The sequence below is a fragment of the Narcine bancroftii genome, chromosome 3 (genome assembly GCF_036971445.1).
Source record: "Narcine bancroftii isolate sNarBan1 chromosome 3, sNarBan1.hap1, whole genome shotgun sequence".
NCBI classification, from domain to species: Eukaryota; Metazoa; Chordata; class Chondrichthyes; order Torpediniformes; family Narcinidae; genus Narcine; species Narcine bancroftii.
The window spans coordinates 262,708,668-262,723,738 of NC_091471.1; the positions used below are offsets into that span (position 1 = coordinate 262,708,668).

General features: G+C 41.3%; 1 protein-coding gene across 5 annotated transcripts in view; it reads right to left on the bottom strand.

The window, feature by feature from the left end:
• Positions 1-27: 27 nt before the first annotated feature.
• Positions 28-15,071, bottom strand: part of mllt1a (MLLT1 super elongation complex subunit a) — a 70,741-nt gene continuing 55,697 nt past the window's right edge. For 4 of the 5 annotated variants that reach the window (XM_069927921.1, XM_069927923.1, XM_069927924.1 and 1 more), the window contains 8 exons: positions 14,296-14,862; positions 10,530-10,617; positions 9,258-9,366; positions 8,999-9,101; positions 4,070-4,141; positions 2,237-2,308; positions 2,008-2,142; positions 702-789 (listed from right to left, as the gene is read on the bottom strand). In XM_069927921.1, coding sequence (XP_069784022.1) covers positions 2,008-2,142; positions 2,237-2,308; positions 4,070-4,141; positions 8,999-9,101; positions 9,258-9,366; positions 10,530-10,617; positions 14,296-14,862 — 1,146 coding nt within the window. In that variant the 3' untranslated portion in view covers positions 702-789. Of the gene's footprint in view, positions 790-2,007; positions 2,143-2,236; positions 2,309-4,069; positions 4,142-8,998; positions 9,102-9,257; positions 9,367-10,529; positions 10,618-14,295; positions 14,863-15,071 lie in introns of all 5 variants that reach the window. The other variant, XM_069927922.1, reaches the window with a different exon arrangement.

Sequence of the window (15,071 nt, forward strand, 5' to 3'; positions counted from 1 at the left end):
TTGAAAGAGGGAAAGGATAGTCAGTACTCAAAGGGTTCAAAAATATATATTCTTTAGACAATATACAATGCAGTAAGATCTGTATGGGGTTCTGAGACCACATTAGTGACATTAAGGTCAGTAATCTGCTGGACATTTCATGGAGCTTTATTTCCACAGTAAAATTGTGTTGTTTGGTGTTTTATTAGAAACCACAGAATTCTTCGGTTCACATCAGAGATGGAGCTCACTTGTTCTTTTCCGAATATATACATTATTTCTATAGTCTTCAGGTAAAATTTCACACATTTACTAGACTAAAACAAGAGTTCCATCAGACAATGTTAAAAACATTTCTGTGTTCTTCAGATAGCTTCAAAAGGTGAACATCTCTTGGAAGAAGAGAAAGTCACTCACTCGTCTTCCGTTGGCTCTGCCTCTGACCTAGGACGATGGCTATGTTTTTGGGAACTGATAAATGGCAATAAAACTTAAAGCTTAGACAATGTCTTTCCTAATCTCATGCAGTGAAGTTTTCACAGGTTTGAGATAGTAAGTATGCGATATCCAGTACCAATGCCATTTCCCATCCCACAGGCTGTGCATTCCATCGTAGAGGGATTGCAGTCCAATGTCTTATTTCTTCTTTCATAGTACTTCAGACTGTCCTGAAAGCCCATGTCATGTTGCTGTAGCCTCCAAATAACTCTGTAGCTTACGGACAGTGGTTTCATCCAGCGAGAAAAGGTCAAAGTCAAAAGTTGTGTTTGTAACATTAAAATGTCCTGTTTCTTCAATAAGGTTTACAATCTGTGAAGAAAACAGAGATGGTGTAAAACTCAGAAGAGAAATTAAAGTTAACATTTCTGAACTAATCAACACTGCAAATCAATCAATAAAGCAGGATAAGACATTCTTTGTGGCATTTAGCTACACACTTTGGGAAAAGAGTAATGCTGGTTGATTGTGGAAAAAGAATGCATCATTCTAGTGAAATTAATATTTCTAAACCCATAGATTGCTTGAGATTTTTTAAAAATTTACATGATTTACTCTCCAGACCAGTTATAGTAACAATCGTCTTCCCAATCCACCACACATTAATAAATGAAATATAATTGATCAAAACAAACTTAAAGTCCATGTATTTAAGAAGGACACAAGGAAGAATCACTTTTCTCCAGGGATTAGGAACCATTTGAATTCTCTACCAGGGAGAGACAAGGAGACTAAATCACTGACCACACTGAACGCTGCAATGGTCTGATTTAGGACAGTCAATGTGCAGGAAATCCACTTAATTCCAAGATCAGATCAGTCATCAATGGCAGGGGAGCTCAACATCATATGCTCTTGTTTCTCATGTGGCCTTTCACCTAGATATTATGCTCAATTAAACCTCTTTCCAATCTCATCACCTTCCTGTGGGTTCCCTCCACCCCCCACCAAATTACAAGCTAAAGACTAACAAATTCAGCTCTGCTCCTTTGTCTTTCAAAATTAAATCCACAAAATAGACCCTCCTGTAGGATTCCAGCTGGGAGAGGTCAGTGGCTTCTGGCCAGGAGTTAGGGAGGAGAAGGACACAAACATGTTCAGTGCACAAGGCTGAGGCCAACAGAAAGTGAGGTACATGTTGGATGAATCCTGAAAACGGTGTGTGGTGATATTCAATTACGGAATGAATGTGAGTTGATGGCGTACACATTTAGGGATCATGGGCAACTGCATCACTCATATTTTGCAGGAGTCCATCTTCTTTAGATTAGCTTTCCATGGTGTGGTTTCCAGGCAATTAAAATCAGAGCGTGGATAACAAAAAGATAAATGTGGGGACATGACAAGTGAAGAGATGTGAGAAACCACCCAGCATTCAAGAAAATGACAGAAGCTGCCAGATAACAAATGAAAAGTCTTTAAGCGGAAACATTAACTCCAAGATATAAAAACATACGACATTGGAAATGTTCAGGACAGGCAGCATCTGTGAAGAGAGAGTGAGAGGTTACTTAAGGTCTGAGCACTTGCCTAGTGATCAGTAGCTGCAAGCTGAGCACACAATTCCCAAAGCTTTCGTGTGTGAATCTGGGGCAAACCACTCATGATCTTCCTTCCCCAACTCTTATCATTTCCTGCCAGTCGATAGCAATTATAGGTAGTGACCTTTAACACATTACACAAAGGTGAAATTTGATGATACTGAAGAAGAGCAGTACCATCAATAAAAACTGAATATCCACATGCATATAAAGTGTACCTGCTGTAACACATTGCGTTCTCGTAATGCCATCAACCTGCGGTGAAGGTCCACCAATTCCTCTGTATATGACTGCAGAAATATAAACAAATACGAGAGCTCTCATTTTTTTTTGCAAGAAACCTTGTAGGTTTAAATCCTAATGATGACAAGATCTGGGTTCAGCAGCATTAACACAGTACTGGGATTGATGCGTGACCTAATAAATCTGACAAGGCAGGAGTGCCCGAGGGGCTGCAGCTGAGTTTAATGAAGAAGCTGTGATGGTGACTGTAAAGAGCAGGCTCACAAAAGCTCAACCCTGGGGGTTGATGATTCCCAATGACACTAAAGCAGAGATTAGGACAGACAAGCCAACCTCGGTCTCCAGGCATCGTCCAAAACTACCCATCCATGGAGCAGTCCTTTAGAGGAAGATATTGCCAATAATCAGGAGGACAGAGTAAACGTTGGCACCACTTTTTCGTGGGACCTGGCTCTTAAGACAAAATTTCATTTCAGAATTTCTTGCAGCATCAGTTCTGCACCTGGACATTTTTATTCTGCGCACATATTTTCACCGTGCAATTTTTTTGCAGGTGGAGACAGCGCCCCAGGGGCAAACTAAACATCCAAACCGAAAAGCACTCCTGACACCTGGAGGTTAACCCTCCTCTTCAAGGGAATAATCATCTATTATTTTATCTTCAAATGATGCATTTACCATGCCCTGTCACATTATGAAGAGCTAGTGATTGCACCTGTAAGTCTAACAAGGAGGTTCACAATTCTCTCTATTAATTCTTTTGTCTCCAGGGCTAAGTCTGCTGACTCTTGACTGTTGTCACCTTTTCACAGTTCCAAATTCTTTGGTCAATGCAACCAAAGGTGCAGGTGAGGAGCGCCAGTCCACAATTTCATACATCATTGGGACTGAAGATATACAGTATGTATTTCTTCCTCCTTCCACCTTTTGTAAACTAAGAATTTTTCTTTTTTTTTTAAATGAGAACACCTGATGACGTCATTGCCTGGTACCCAAGGGAAATCTCCCTGGAAAAAAATTACTATATTCTGTTATACTGATGACTTCTTCAACAAAAGTATTGGTGTTGGAAGAACGGATAGAGCAATGTACAAACGTATCCTGGGAAATGGACAGAACTCTCCTACAGCAGCTAGGAAGGGTGTGGTAGGAAAGATACTTCGTGGCACTGAAAACACTTCTGCTTTTCCTTCTTTCTCTTCTCTACAAGATACATCCTCTCAACCTGCCCTCCAACATCTCAAGCTTTAAAACTTCCACTCCTCTAAAGCATGGAATTTTTTTTCCCCTGAGTTAAAGACAACATCGTCAGGCCATATTTACTGTGAAAAGAGCTGCCCTTATTCCAGAAGCGATCTGCACTCTTTGCACTGATGGGGGATATTGCTGGAGCTCGCAAATTAAAGTGAGCTGTTTTAATAAGCAATCATCTGTCCTGCGCTGGGTCATTTCTATAGTCCATGAGCCCTCCCATTAATTTTGACCAGAAATCTCTATGTGTAACCAGGATTCACTAGGTACAAGAGGGATGGAAGCAAATAATATTTTTAGCAACAGCTGTGAAAAATGTATTTTGTTCCTTCCACTCTGACACTAGTCCCAGTCTTGTAACTCACTCATACTCAATAAGAGTATTATAGTTCTTTCATATTAAATCACTAAAAGTTAGAGATGAAAGTATTTTGCAAATGCAACTGAAAACAGAAGAACAAAAATAAGTCAAAGTATTAAACTTTTAGACAGTCACAACGTGTTTTTGCCTCTACTTGTCTGTTCTTGTGGGTTTGTTAATATGTGAAGTTGTTCACCTTGTCTTGCAATCCTTTTTTAAATAATTTGTCTGGTTTTTCACAGTTTTCAGGACTTTTTCTGCCAGAGGTCTGTAAGAGACAAATGCAATTATTCAGAAATTAACAAGAAGTTTTCACAGGTCTCCATTCCCAGAGAGGCACAACTCTCTCTTGGAGTTCAACAGGAAAATCTGCAAATGCTGGTGTCGAGTGCAAGACACAAACGTGTTGGAGAAACTCAGCAGTTCAGGCTGCAACCAGGCCCGAAATGTTGGTGGCACTTTACTTCCTATGGATGCTGCGTGACCTGCTGAGCTTCTCCATCACATTTGTGTTTTGTGCAACATGCTGTTACTTATTTCAGAAATAACACTAGACAGCAATATTTCCCCCCCCCCTCCAAAAGGTTTGCTTCCTGAAAAAAAATTGGGGTTTATGATAGGCTTTCTTAAGTGCAGACATGCTGTGCCTTAAGCGTATACTCGTCACAAAAGTGACAGAATGTATTACAGCTGTGGTGACATTGATGAGACATTTCTGGTGTATTGAATCTTCCTGAAGACAATAAATGCTATTGTTAAGTACACTCACTCTGCTATTGCCTGAAGAACATGTGCATCAACATGCGTTCAAACTATATCAATGTAATGCACAGTGTCTATGTATGTGAGCTGCTTTTATAGCCTGTCTGCATCTACCCAGGCCCAAGACAATATTTGCATAGCACACATGCCCAGTGCAGGTGCTTGGACTGACCAGAACAGTTTACTTTGTGTGCAATATACTAGTGCACTTAAAATATGACAGTAGATCACAAAAAATAGGTTATATCTAAAAACAGTATGTGACAGGAAAACATTAAGGTGATTTTCACGATCAACAGCCCAAAATCCATAAAATAGACACAAAGTGTTCAGCATGCAAAATCTTCGTTGTCCAGTGTAATTAGTGCCTAACTAACTTCTCAAGGCTTTACAAATATTTTCAAAAACCTTTTAGATGATAAACAGGAATTTGTATCCCGTATTTTCATGTGGAAATGGGGGGGGGGGGGGGAAGGGCAACTGAGTCACAAACACACACTGCTGAACAGTCTAAGAGATTAAGACTGTCTGATGTTGTTTCTCCTCAGTCAAAAATAGGGTTGGGACCTCCAATAGTTCAATACATTTATTTCATTCTAGCACAGACATCTTGAACTTTAAGAAATCAAGGGAAGGACTTTCCAGTAACCCAATAGTAAGGCTGAGAAGTGTCTCACCAAAAACTAACCTCTTATCCCCAACCTTCAGCACCATTTGCTTAATCTCAGTCCAACCTCATGTGAACAACAGTGAAAATTTCTCGATATTACCCACCTTCACACTTCTTATGGAAGAAATGGCTGAGGAATCACTCTACACGTAGAAATACCCCTTCCACCCTACACCAGCATTCAATATGATCATGGCTGATCACACAACTTCACTACCCTATTCTTGCCTTCTCGCCAAACCCCTTGATCTCTTTAGCCATAAGGACTACACCAAACTCCCCTTTGAAGATATATATATATATATAATGAATTTTTGTGACAGGGAGATCCACAAATTCACAATTCTCCGAGTGAAGAAGTTTCTCCCTTTCTCAGTCCTAAGAGAGAAGAACTAGAAGACATGGTTTAAAAATGAAAGATATTCAGGGGGAACATTAGAGGTAACTTCTTCACAGAGAGAGGTGAGAGGGTGAAACAAACCTCCAGCTGAACCGGTGAATGCCGGGTTAATCTTGACATTTAAAAAAAAATGTGGATGGATACATGGAGGAATGCAGGTCATTGGGTTTAGGCAGAATTATAATTTGGGACAGACTAGATGGGCCAAAGGATCTGTTTCGATGGTCTGAAGTGGTTTACCCTTTAGACTATGCCTCCTTGATTTGGACTTCCTGAACATGGGAACAATCTTCCTGCATCAAGCCTGTCTTGTCCTGTCAGAATTTTATGTCTCAATAGATCTCTTTAGACTGCAAAGCCACAGTATTACCATAGACATTACCCATCTTGGGAAGCCAGCAAATGAGCCAGCCATGTGAGATATTTTACACTGCAAGCCAGTTTCCCAAAAAGGAGGCAGGATGTTTATCACACTGCCACTTTGTTGTAGTAATTGACAGTCAATCTACCAGTTAAGGATCCAGCATGAAAGCTCTTTCATCGGCATGCGGGCGTCCAATCACCCTGGGGATGATACAACCTAAGTAGGTTGTATCATCCCTAGTATCTGATGACACCTGCATGCTGATTAGCCCAATGTGAAAGGGTCAAACAATGGTGATGTAAAACATAGACACCCAGAAATGTCACTGCTCTGCACTCCAAATGAATTTGAATTTCCCACACTTTTGTCGCGGGCTGAAGACGTTATCACCCCTTCCTGTTTCAACCCAGTAAGACGGGTGTACCATTTTAGATTGGTCATGGAGTGCTATGCTCCACCACTGGCAAAATTTAAAAAAAAATATATATAAAATCCAGCTTTCAAGCTCTGCATAAAAGGGCCCAATGAGATTCCCCTCTCATTCTTCTAAATCCCAATATTCTCATCGTAGTCTGTTCAGTCTTTCTTCATACATCAGGTCTGCTATCCCAGGCCGTTAGCAAGGTTCGGTCAGTGCTGGTAATCTAACCAACCCTGTCTGTTAAGTCACAGTCTGTGCCCTTTCCATGCCTTTCCATGCCTGTTGCATGGCTGCACGGCTCATCACAGATACTTAAAAATTATCTCCAGGCAACTCAGCCTCTTTAAATATTCCATTGCCATCTCTGGTGTTCTATCTTCCCTCCCTCGAGTGTTGTGTTGCAAACTGGACTTAAAAAAGATCTTTGTTTTTGTATTCTATTGCATTCCATGTCTCCATTTATAAAACCAAGGTTCAATAGGATTGTGGATAAACAGAGAAGCAGAAGAGATTGTGTAGATTTAGAGAGATTGAAATGAAGGGGTTTCTCCAAGCACAGACAGAGAATCAACATCGTATTTCTTTTCCTATATACATTTCATTGTTGGACAGCTAGCATTACAGAGACGGACAGCTACCCGGGTTCTAATCCACCGCAGCCAGTATAAGTTTGGAGATTCTCCCTGTGATCTGCGTGAGTTTTCTCCACATGCTCTGGTTTCTTCCCACTTTCCAAGTGTACACATTTGGTATGTTAATTTGGTATACAAGTTTCATGGGCTGGAAGGGGCTTCTAACAAGCTTTATCATTAAATTAAGTTTTAAAAAATACTAAAAGACCTCTATCAATTTTTCACACTGCCTGAATATAGATAGTTTTCAAGATTTTGGTGTTAAATTACTAATAGGGACAAGCCTGTGGCCTCATAATGTAAAATCTGGCTATATATACTCACAATACAGCGAAACTCCTGTTATCCAGAATTCAAGCAACCAACTTCCTCAAGCAACCGACAAAAGAAATCAAGGACAATAAAAAAAAATAAAAATTTAAATAAGAGTTCTTTGAGGTAGCACATAAACCTTTGGTGAAAACGGGAACAAATATTCGCCCAGCGGAGCACTTTGGTCGTTTTTTTTTTGCTCATCGCACCTGTTTGAATAAAGTTGTGTTTGAATAAAATGGCATTGGCCAGAATGAAGAGCTGGTTGATGACACTCACCGTTGGGGTGACTCACTTCAAGTCTCCTTATCCCTGCATAGTAAGAGTCTTTATTTTTATTGCTATATTAGCATGGTTTTATCTGTATACATGGGGAAGGGGTAGTTAATTATCTATAATGTTATTGCTTGTCTTTTGGGTGGCACCGTGGAGGGGGAGGAACCTGCAGATCCAGCAACGGTTAAATGCTTTCAAACAATGTTATTAAAAATAACTACAGGAACAGGATCCTTTATCCGGAACCCTTGGGGGGGGGGGGGGGTGCAGTGTGTTCTGAATTTCGGATTTTGGAAAGCCCATCCAAATTGTGCTGCCCTATCCACCCCCACCGCCTTCCAGTCCCTCGGCCGCCTCCCCCAACCGCCAGTCCCTCGGCCACCTCCCCCAACCGCCGGTCCCTCGGCCACCTCCCCCAACCGCCCGTCCCTCGGCCGCCCAACTAGTGCTGCTGCCTCTCTCCCCACTTGCTGGATTTTGGAGCTTTCCGGATTTTAGATGTCCAGATAAAGGATTGTGTACCTGTAAAATACTTTAAAGTTTATATATTCGTACAAGTGAGATTTGTTCAGTGTAAGTACAGTGTAGATCTTTGTCTTTTAAATGGTTTATTCTTAATGCAGATAGGCATTGTCAGAGTGAGTCTCAAGAAACCAGGAAACTCACTTATCTGGCATCTACCAAGGGATTTACTGTAGGAGCCCTTTCATTTGGAATCTGCAGCTTCTGGTGCATGACGCACCACCTAGTGGTTAAACCATGAATCCACAAGTGTGAGGAATATCAGAGCAAACCAACTCTGCTGGACTAATACATGCCCAACTCAGTTAGAATGGCATGCAAAGCCATTCTGGAAAGTTTGGCTCTTTTTGTTGTGTCTGATCTCCTGCTGAGCCTTAAACTTGCAGTTAAACGCACCAAAGTGCTGGAGGAGCTCAGCAGGTCACGCAGCGTCCAACAGGAAACTGACGCTTCAAGCCTGGACCCCTTTGTCACGGTGCAGGCTTGACTAAAGGCTCAGGCCCGAAACATTGGTTGTATACTTTTGTCTCCTGTGGACGCATCGAGACTTGTTGAGTTTTGTGCATTCACTACATTTCAATGTCTGCACACCTCCCTGTTTTGCTGAAGCTTGCCGAATGCTTTTGGAACGAATGATTGGGACAAAGAGCAAAGATTTTATAAAAAATGTTTCAAAATTCTACCTCAAAATTAGATTTTTATGTTTAGGGGGTGAATGGTATAATTTATAATCTTCAATACAGATAGGGGTCATCGCAGTACGTACCTTGTTGCTGGCAGATATGTGTTTTTGAATGGAAGGCTGGTCTAGGGTATTGATGTTGGAATTCTCACTGCTCTCACTTCCACTGTCATCACTTAAACTCAACCTGAAAACAAACAACAAGAAACACAACATATTTGATGGTCATAATAATGCCCCGACACCTTAGAATTTCTACTTGGTCTCCAGAGTGCTCAGTTTCCAAAAAATGGTTGAAACGTAACTGAACCTTTGTCATGTCGCCACCTGTTAAGCTTATTACCTGTGATCTCTGCTGACTGCCATGTTCTTTACAGGCCTTTCCTCTTCGGAGCTGCTGTCGTCATCTGAGCCTTCAGATTGAATTTCCTCCACCATGGAGCGCAGGGGGCCTAGGAAAAACAAGAGGAGTTGGTCTGGAGTTAATCAAGAAAGTCTGCAGACATTGAGGTCGAGCGCAATACACAAACGCGCTGGAGAAACTCAGCAGGTTACGCAGCATCTGTGGGAAGTAAGAGGTAACCAATGTTTTAGGCCTGGGCACTTGGTCAGGTATAAACAAAAATAAGCAAGAGCCTGAATAAAAAGGATAGGATAGGTGGGGAAGAGGCAGGGGAAAAGCACAGGCTAACAGCTAAGAGGTCATGTTGATATAGGTAGAAGAGTAAAAAGCTGAGTTGTGATGAGGGGGAGAGGGTAGCTCTCTGATAGGAGAGGGAAGGGTGAGGTGATGGAGGAAAAGGAAATGGAAGGGATAGGGAAAGGGAGAGGAGTTGAACTGGGATCATCAAATGTATCGTGACCAGAAACTAGTCTTTCTTTCAAATCTGATAACCATCTTCAAGATATTTCATCTCTTTAGAGTTACAAATACAAATAAAAGTTTCCCCTCACACAACCCCAGTGGCTGCAGCCTTTCCTGTTTTACTCAGTAACCTCAGTTACCTTGACAACTGCCTCACTCTATGCATTTCCTTTCTCCTCATCCATTGAAATCCAGCATCCGTATCTCAGACCAAACAGCATAAGATTTTCCTCCCTCAGGAATGGTGGTGGAGGAAACATTGGGCGAGGGTGGGGATGGAGATGAGCTAACGGTTAACCGCCCATGTGATATAGTTCGGAGGCGACAGAAGATGTGGGTAGTTGGGAGGTTTTTACACTGAGAGCAATGATGAGGGTGGGAATTTAATAGAAGCAATAAACAACATCATATTGAAGCGCGAGACCACCAAGCCCCACACCCCCATGTTAACACCAAACCTCAGCCCAAGTTGGATGAAGATCACCATTGCCTCAATCACCTTCCCAGAAAGTTCTAAATAAACATCGACAGCAGACAAGAGGAAGCAATCATCACGTATGCAACAGTTTTTAGTTAAAAGGCTCAATTTCTAGGCAGATGGAAACAATCAATAAACAACATTTAAGTTACGTATTCAGTTGGTCTGTATTTATCCTGTATGCGAAGTTGTTTATTCTCAGCGGAGGCCCGAAACTTCAGACTTGTACATCAGTAAATGCTACAAGCAGCAATGCAGAGGAGACCACATACCTTGTCTGTGGTTTTGGGAAGGTGCAAAATCAGAATCGGAGCTGGAATCTGAACTTGAGGTTGTGTTCGACTGACTTGTTCGCACAGACTACACATGGAGAAAGAGGAAGAAAGAATAGTTCAGAAAACATCTCGATAGCTCATCGACAGAACTCATCTTCAATTCAGGATTGGTTTTAGCTCCAGAGAGCGTTGCTTTGTTGAGTGTAGAGGTGAAGGCTCGAAATGATACACAGGCCTGACATGTTAGCCAGAGTCAATCGCTCACCCGTGGCAGGTGGCAGGGCTTGGACACATGGGAACCAATGGAGAAGGGTCGGATAAGAGAGCGGGGGAGGGAGGATAAAGAATGAGGTGGACAAGGAAGGGGGAAACGAGGACACAGAAGATAGAGGTGGAGTGGAGGAAAAAAGGGGCTGATAGGACAGGGAGGAGGTGAAAGGATTATATTGATCTGCTGAACCACTCTGATTCGGAAGATTATACACGAGAAGGCGTTCAGTGTTATTCGAGCCCTGTGACCCAAGAACCTTTCAGGAACAGCTTTTTCTCCAGATTATTTTCATTAACCAACAGGTGACAAGGAATGCATTTCAATCAACATCAAATTAAATAAGGTGTTATTCATATGACACATTTATGGTCAGGTATAGGAAATCTTCTTCTTAAGTCATTATACTTCACAATTAATTGTTACAAAATCACAAAATGACCGTGCCAGTCAGGAAGAGTGCACATTGCTTGTGCAGGGAAAAGCATTTCAATGAAGATCCACTGAGAATTCCTAATTTTCATGCACCTTTATAGTCTTCCATTTCTTATTTAAAATGAATGTTGTCCTAAATGAAAATAAGATCTCTGTTATCATCTCCCTTGCTGAGAGGAATTGGATGATATTCTGTGCTCAAGCCTCAGAGCTTTGTCGTTTGTTGTTAGATTAAGTCAGGAAATCTAAACAGTGGCGCAAACGCACGTTTAATAGAAGCTACTAATGCAACATGGAAATCTGGTTCTGTTAGTCGTAGGTCACAGAAAAATTTAGTGAATCTCAGTAGTTCCTGTGGTTGAAAGCTACTCCCACACTACTTGGCTCTCATTCCACCATCTCTTCTCTCTCTCTCTCCCCCCATTCATCCTCTCCCTATATGCCCATTCCGTGTCCTCTGCCCCTCTCATATCAGGTCATCCTCTACCTCCTCTTACTCTCCCTGATCCGTTTACTCCTCCCCACTTTTCTTACTCAATCCATCACCATATTTCTGCAACTTTTTGAAACAAAGCTCTTGCACATCAAAGCCAAAAAGGTTAAAATAGTGAATTTGTTTTAGAAAAGCTGCAACATAAATAGCATATAGTTTTAATAAAATTGTATCAGCTACCAAAAAAAAAGCCAAAAAGGTTTGGAGTCCCTCCCACTCCCCCTCTCCCTCCCATTTCCCGTTCTCCCTCCCCATGTGCTGCCTTTACCTTCTCATCCCTTCTTCCCCACTAGCTGCCCTCAAGTCCCTTCCCTTCACTCACTCCCAACATCTGAGTGGTGGGTATTCATGGTCTGATTGGAATGGTACGAATACCAAAAGACATAGATGGGTGACTCGTGACCTGATGGGGGAGGGTCAATAGTTGGATGGGAAATGGTTTGTCAGAAGGAAGGAGTTACAATGTTAGACATGAGCTCGATGTCCAGGATGTCTTTGGATAGCAGTGCGTTTGATGTCCAATCCCCAAGCCACGCAAGGCAGAGTGTGTGTTTGAAAGCTCCTGTTTTCCCATCAATGACATGCTTAACATTAACATTATTTATTTAATTTTCAATGAAAAGAAATCAAGTTGAATACCATGAGGGTTTGCCTAGGGTCTTGAAGCAAATGGACTTTCTGTAATGTGCTAGGTCCAGTGCAGTTTGTCATCTATATTAACGATTTTGATAGCACTGTAGTTAACACATTTAGTCAATTTGATGGTGACACCAAAATTGGTGTGATGGACAGTGAGGATGGTTATACAAAAGCTTACAAAAGGATCTCGATTAGTTGGGAAGAAGTGGCAAATGGAACTTAACTGACAGGTGTGAGATACTGCATTTTGATAAGTCAACCAGGATACGACACAAATAATCATGGCAGGGCTGGAGAGTGTGCTGTAGAATGGAGATATTTAGGATTACAGGTCCAGAGTTCCATGAGTAGATTGCCCGGTGTAAATACCAAGGGATCACAGCGTGTTAGTGGACTCCATGCAGAGGCGACAGATGGGGTGAGACACAGCCAAAGAATCATTGGTTGAGAGCAGCGAATTCATTTCGTATTTCCACATTCCGCTGCCACTTTAGCCGAGTAGTGTCTGCACCGTTGTCGAGTGCCAGGCCAATGCTTCTGCACTCAAATCAAGGCTTACAAGTTTCACTCTGCTTCTAAACTTAGCTTTCACTGATTTCAATAGAAAATTGAATAATATCCAGTGTGCTTGACTCAATGGATTCAGGATGTATTTCCGAGCAAAAGTCTTTTTAACTTATTTGACAAAGCTAATCACGTGACTTATCAATGTACAATTATAATTTTATAATGTCAGTCTCTGACTGAAGAGTGGTGATGAAATTACCTGATCCCAAGTAAATCTGATGGCCTGCAGTAGCAGAAAACAGCAGAGAATTGAGCTGAATCCTACCATGGTATGTTTAGAATTCAAATTATTATTTTTTTTAAAATCAGGATTTAAAAATAAAGCAAATCTCAGAAATAGTGACCATGGAACTACGATATTGTCATAAACTCTCATTGGGCTCACACAATGATCCATCAGAGAAAGAAATCTGCTGTCTTCACCAGTCTAGCTAGTACTTGAACTCAGATTCAACCACGTCGTAATGCAGTAAAACCCGTTATCTGGAATCGAAGCAACCGCCAAAAGAGGAAAATAAATAAATAAATGAAATTTAAAAATTTAAAATTGTAAAAGTAAACATTCTCTGGGGTAACACATAAACCTTCAGTGAAGATATTCAGCCAGCGAAGTGCCTTGGTTGTGCTTTGCTCATAGCGGCTGTTTTAATAAAGTAGTGTTTGAATAATATGGTCATTATTCATTATATCGCCATTGTGGAGACTCTCTTAAAGTGTCTTTTTAATCGCTGCTTAGTAAGAGTTTCCCCGGTCAGAGGCTTTATCTGTAAACTTGAGTGGGGGGGGGGGGGGGGGGGGGGGTGGGGCAGTAATTATCTATAATGTTATTGTCTGTCTTTTGGGTAGCTCCATGGAGGGGGAGGAACCTGAAGATGCAGTGACAGTTAAATGTTTTCAAAGAATGCAACTGAAAATAAAGTAAGACTCTTTAAAGGTTTATATATTCATGCAAGTGAAGTTTGTTTAGTGTAAGTACAGTATTACGTTTTTGTCTTTTAGACTTTTCATTCTTAATGCAGGTGTATTAGTTGGGCATTGTAAAAGTGAGTCTCAAGCAACAGGAAAACTTGCTTATCCAGCATCTACCAATCCCCACATGTGCCAAATAGCAGGGGTTTTACAGTACTTGACTGCCTCTTCAGTTCAGAGGCAATTAAAAATAGACAATAAACATCACCATTCCAGCAATGACCTCCTGTCATCAGATAATCAACACAACGTGCTTGAGGTAACTACCAAATTGCATTTTCTTTCATGCTGGGAGTCCTATGGCACGGGTAGGAAAAGCCAATCTTCTTACATTTTCGCCTGCACAGCACTTCCACTGGACATTACTTAGTTTTCAGAATAACGTTCTTTACCTCGGATTTGGAGACCACTTCATCTTCTGAATTACACTCATCTGAATCCACGGGCCTTTTCACCTCTTTCACACTACTTTCAGTCTTGACCTTCTCTACTTTAGCGTTCACCTTTTCTTTGTCCTTTTCCTTCAACTGCTTTTTTTCAGAGTACGAAGAAGAAGAAGAAATTCTTGGTGAGACGCTTGGGAATGTTTTTGATGTCTCTGACATACTTTTCTTTTGCTTTTTAACATTGGGCTTCATTGAATCAACATTGGAGGGCCTCTTAATGCTGGACTTCGCCTCTTGATGTAGGTTCCCAGTTCCTTTGGGTGACGTGCTATCTAATTTAGTCTCCTTGAAGGCTGATTTTGGTTCTTTAGAAGTTGCCTTTGGAGTAGCTTTATCTTCCTTTGAAATCTTGTTTTCTGCTGATTTCCGTGACAGCTCCTTGGATGATTTACTGTGATCTTTTTCAGGTTCTTTCACAGTAGTCTTATTCTCAGAGTCTTTTGTGGACCGTTCCTTGTGCTCTTTTGTGACCTTATGAGGTTTTGAGGATTTGCTGCTCTCTCTATTTGTATCCTGATTTGCAAAGAAACAAAAATAGTTAATTTAGTATGTCTAAAAGTACATATCCAAAGTATCTTCTAAATTTTGATGCTATTTCTATATTCAATTTATCTCACACAGAACTATGAACAATTTGGAGTTTTACATGTTCGTTGAGAATGAGAAGCCTAGGAGACCGCCCTACAGGGGACCACGGCAGTAGACCAGTGAGGGGTTCAGCA